This window comes from Nematolebias whitei, chromosome 12 (genome assembly GCF_014905685.2).
Source record: "Nematolebias whitei isolate Nwh7 chromosome 12, NemWhi1, whole genome shotgun sequence".
NCBI lineage: Eukaryota > Metazoa > Chordata > Actinopteri > Cyprinodontiformes > Rivulidae > Nematolebias > Nematolebias whitei.
In genome coordinates this window covers 22690818-22696168 of record NC_056509.1, presented here as the reverse complement: position 1 = coordinate 22696168, position 5351 = coordinate 22690818, and the positions used below count along the sequence as shown (strand labels likewise).

General features: G+C 39.9%; 1 protein-coding gene across 1 annotated transcript in view; it reads left to right on the top strand.

Annotated features, from left to right (window-relative positions):
- The window catches only part of LOC119418063 (coiled-coil domain-containing protein 85C-B), a gene marked incomplete at its 5' end in the record, with an annotated part of 40509 nt that overhangs the window by 20252 nt on the left and 14906 nt on the right, over window positions 1–5351 (top strand). Inside the window, 1 exon segment of the mRNA XM_037685309.1 lies at window positions 3996–4100. Within this exon segment, the coding sequence (XP_037541237.1) occupies window positions 3996–4100 (105 nt within the window).

Sequence of the window (5351 nt, the reverse complement as noted above, 5' to 3'; positions counted from 1 at the left end):
AAAAAAAAAAAAAAAAAAGCCAGTGAGGTATTAAAAACCTTACCTACAAAATATCTGGATGGCTCTGACACTGCAGACATGTCATGAATGCCAAGCTCAAATCACAATCAGCAATTCAGTTATCTACTTTGCTACAAAGTAAATAAATAAAAAAAACTATCAGAAAATGGATAATGTTTGCAGGGTCTTAATAAGTTCTTGAGGAGTATATGAGCATGCAGTGGACTCCCTATTATGTATGAAAGAGCATGATAGGTCCATGATCCACAAATCTTCATTTTGTAAAATACTACTTGCATGTGAATCAGTGGTGCACATATAGCAGTGGAAAAGTTAATTGAGAAAGAAAATAGCAGTATAATCAAGGATTTTAAATATGAAATAATTTATTACGCAATAATAAAAATAAAGTTTGTTTCACTCCACCCTCAAGCCTAGCACTATCAGTGTTAGACTTATATAACCCTGAGGAAAAGTCACCTTTCAACACTGATTTATGATCAGTTAGGACAAAATGAGTGTGCCTGAGTTTTATTTATGTACAATAAAATAAAAAAGACAGACTCCTATTTTACCCTAGTGCAAGTGACTCATATTTAACCTTTTTTATTGTTTTCAGTGACTTATAGCTGACACGGTGAATACTGCCTTTCCTCCTACCTTTCTAACAGGCAGCCTCAACCCTACCTCTCGTAACTCAAAGGGGAAGTGATGCATCACATCCACAGCTTTTTCTTGTCACCTGCAAGAGCACTGTGATGGATAGATGGACAGAGGGCCCTGAGTTTTAGTTGTCCTCGGCTGTCGCACAAACAAATAGCTTTGGTGGTCCCAGTGGTCAAGGTCAAATTGGCAGTAAAGTTAAAGATGCGCGCTGGTTTCATTTGAAAAGGGAGAACAAAATTGATTCTGCAAGAAATCGCTTGTAGTTCTTGATGCCTCGGTCCAATTTTAGCACGTTTGCCACTCATTCTGATTTGGCATTTAGAGTTTCTTGACACAGAGCCAGGAGCTGTTTACAAACGTTAAAAAAAATTAAGGGCATAAATATGGGAACCCAGAGAATGGATCAGGAAATGCCAAGGGAAGGACTGGAAAAGGTTAGAAGACCAGCAGGATGCAGAGGTGGAGGCGAGACTGGGAGGGTGGATATCAGAGGACGTATGGGACAAGGGAAATGCTGATTGCAGCTTTGTGCTTTAGAAAACATATGCGAGTGCGCACCTGACTATGAGTCAGAGGGAGATAATACACAGACAGACAGCGCAGCACAATGTCCAGGCTTTCACAGAAACACACCCACAGCTCTCTGGCTTATTTATAGTCCCGGTGCTCCGAGGTATCACGTGCGTTTAAATGCCGCACCTCACACAGAGCAAACACTCATGCGTGATATGGGAAATGTCACAAAGGAACCATGGCGCCACTGTGTTCTTGCCTACAGTGAAGCTAGGCTGGTTTCAGCTTGCAGGAACGGGTAGTCTTTGGCTTCTAATGAGGATGAAACCTTAAGAGCTCCATGATGGCCCTCAGTGATGGCACAAAGTGATCCACAAAATATAGCAAAATGTGATGTATGTAGAGAGCAGCACAAGCAATGATGTCAATGTTAAATGAGAGATCAGGTGCAGAATCAGACATTAATCAACCCTTTCTGTTTACAATAATACACAGTATTAGATTATAAAAGCCATTCTGAAGGTATTGTTTAACAGAATGAATGCAAAATGTGTAAAGAAAATGTTTTTGTTTTTTTTAAAGCCTTATTGGCATAATTTTTAGACCTTAGCATACAGGGCTGTAGCTTGGAATGTTTTCTGACAAAGGAGAGCTTTTATGCAGGAGTCAAATTACACCTGTCACCATAATCAATAAATCAATTAATTGCATGATAAATTAAAATGATCAACCTCATTTTCATTTACCGGCTTTATCGTTTCGTGTCTCTCTCTTTCTACTAAAGACACGGCTCAACTTCTTCACTGATTCTGTTCTTCACTGACCCCTCCCGTTCTTTTTTCTCTTTAAAATCTGTTTTAACTGTCCAAAATCACGTTTTTGGATCGTTGAAAGCAGCTAAGCTGAGAAGCTAAGCTACGAGCTAAGCTAACAGTCCGACCTCGGGAATAAACCTCCATCTTGTCGAAGCTCCAAAATTCACGGTTGAAACCCGTGCCTTCGTGTAAAAAGTTGTTTTTCTCTGCAAAAAGAAGCCGAGAACTTGTTTACTGATGTTTTATTAAAAGCTTTGTGTGAAAGATGCTATGCTAAAGAGCTCAAATCACCGAGCATCCACCATGTCAGCCCATGTCACGTCAAGGGCCCTCCCTCCCATTTTTCTTAAAGAGACACGCTGCTCATTTATCCATCCTTTGGTTCAAACTGTCTTATACTGCCATCAGGTGGTCAAAAAAGGTACTACACTCCAAACAAATCAACATTTCTTCTAAAATTTGACAATTACCATTAATCGCCCAGCAACATTTGTTATCGTGACAGTCATAGTCAAAACACAGCTCTAGCATTCTATAGTTTAAACAAAAATAAATTCAAAGTCAAAGTTTGTCATTCGAACCATATGTGGTACATATGGTGGAACAAATTTGTGTAAACATGGTCCCAGTTACATCCAATAAAAGTATAAATTGTAAAGAAAAACAGCAATAAGATCTAAGATATGAACTACGAAATATGCTAAACTAAGAATACGCTAAGCTCTAATAGTATAAAAACAATACGCCGAACAACAGCAGCACGAAAAGTGCTGAAACTGCAAAGGGGTTTGTAGGCTCAATCATCCAAGTAGATAAACTAAAAATCATACCATCTGGACCACTTTCTTTAAGTGAGAAACGTTTTGTCTCCCATCCGGAAGACTTTGTCAGTCTGTGGCCTGCCAACCAGATCTGTCCCATAGATCTGGGACCTGGGACCAACCAGATCTGTCCTTTTTTGTTGTTATCTACCTGGATGGTTGAATTTAAAAACCTTTTTTCTGAACCATTTTGACCTTGGTTGTCCTCAGGCTGTTCTGTGAGTTGCAAGTCGGCCATCTGGCCTAAAACATTTGATTGTTATACATGATGATTGATTATTTTAGATGGGTGTGCTCTGTTTGCACATGTTAAAAGCCTGCTTCTGAGATTTCAACAGGAGGTTGGCTTGAAACAGCAGTGAAGGCTACCTATGGGGCAGATCTGGTTGTCAGACTGATGTAGTCCTCTGGATGGGAGACGAAACGTTTCTCACTTAAAGAAACTGGTCCAGATGACATGATTTAACCTTTTATGTTAAACTGAAAAGCATTTGAGACAACAGCTTTGTCTGTTTTAAGGAAAACACAAAACATGTCGAAACATCCAGCAATAAGGATTTGAGCCTTTGAGACTCACATTAGGAAATTGAGAATCCCATTTCAGAACGTTTAGGAGACTCCTTTAATGCTGTTTGCCAAATAGTTGCCAACGGTTCAGTAAGATCAATGCTTTATTAGTTGTAGCAAAGTAACATTTATGATGCGAGTATGCTAACTTGTACACATCGATCTATCCATCCATTTTCTCTCCCTGCTTTTTCCATGTTCGGGTCACTGTGGAGTCAGTGTTTCTCCAGCAGTCAGTGCGCAAGAGGCCGGGTACAACCGTGACAGGTCACAAGTCCATCACTTTTCCACAAAGAGACAAACAAGACAAACTACGATTCACACCTAGGGATAAATTTTACAACTCTGTGGGAGGAAACCGGAGTACCCAGAAAATAATCCAAACACATTATAGAGGAAATAGATTGGTGTTTGAGTAAGGCTTGATGCCTTCAATTGTGCAAAGTCGAATCAGTGAACAGTTATCAATCCGCCTACCTGCTTCCTGCTTTTGTGTTTTGCTCTGTTTTTAGGTAAAATATTGTTATTAAATTACGATCAGTAAGGTCCTTTGGAAATTTGGAAACAACGTGACATTGAAGTCTTGTTTCTCTTTTTGCCCATGTGTATCCAGCAGTGCAACCCAGGTGACCTCCGTGTCCTGAGGAAGGGAATGACTCTGTACCACTCAGAGTCCCAGCTGTCCTCACTGCCCCAGCGCCAGGAAGCCATGCACATGGTGAGCATGCACTCACAAACCTCTCTCGAACACTCACAGTGACACGCAGAGAGGGCGAACCCACTCACACTCAACTGCTTAGACAATAGGTCATCAGCCTCGCTCTGCCACAACAGATGTGGTTCAATGCTGGGGGCAGGATTTAATTTCATACACTTCTAATTGTAGGGAGGACGTCACTGGTGCCTCCACGGTGAAATCAAGTCAGGTTGGCTTTGATTCACTTCACTTCAGACTCTTCAATTACACCTCTGCAAGCAACCCTCCTGTCTTCATGGCAGGGAGGGAACAAAATCACTCAGGAACGAAGAAAATAAAGGCGGATGAGATAAATTAGAAAAGAAACAAAGAGGCAACAGACACAAGATTTAAACATCAGAATCCTCTTCATCTCAGATCTTCAGCTCTTTAATGTTTGAAGTTTCTTTGAACTGAATATCTCTATGAAAGTAATAATCCTCTCCAATCCACATCCACTTCTGACCATAGCAGTGTCTGGGGAGGAAAGGCTTAGTAATTGTTTTTTTGACTGCATCGTGAAGGGTTAGAGAGGGGCTACGCTGCTGCTCAGAGGACTGAATCTTCAAAGTATTGGAAAAAAAACAATCAATGTGATAGTCTGATCGCAGGCTCAGTGTGGATCTACTGATCTTCTTGGGTTCAGAACTGCACAACTCAAATGTTAAACAACCTATTCTTTAATTTACGATGCAGTTTACATGGACAAATAAATTGCAAAAGTAATGCTACAGGAATCCACTTAAAAAATCTGAATTGTCACTTAAATAGTCATTATGATGAGCAGGGTCGGCCCAAGCCTCCATGGGACCCTAAGTGAAATTTGGTTTGGGGTCCTCTATTTCTGCTAATAATGTGGATTACTGCAATCATCAGTCAGATCATTCACCCACCTAACATAAACTCAATGCAACTCTGACAGCCCTGTTTGGGGGGGCCCAATACCAATTGTTTTTTTCTTTCTGCATATAGAGAATGTTTTACATGATCACAAACACACATACACACACACACAATATAAAACAATAAAATAAAATAAATTAAAAACTGTATGCCGTTTTGTGGCTGTCTGTTGTTGTCGCTGTTGTCCATTGTTGTCATCTTTCTTTGTTGAAATCAGGTCTCTCTTGTAAATGAGTCCTCGAGGCTCAATGGGATTTACCTGTATAAATAAAGTTTGAATGAAAAAAATAATAATAATAAATATATATATATATATATATATATATATAT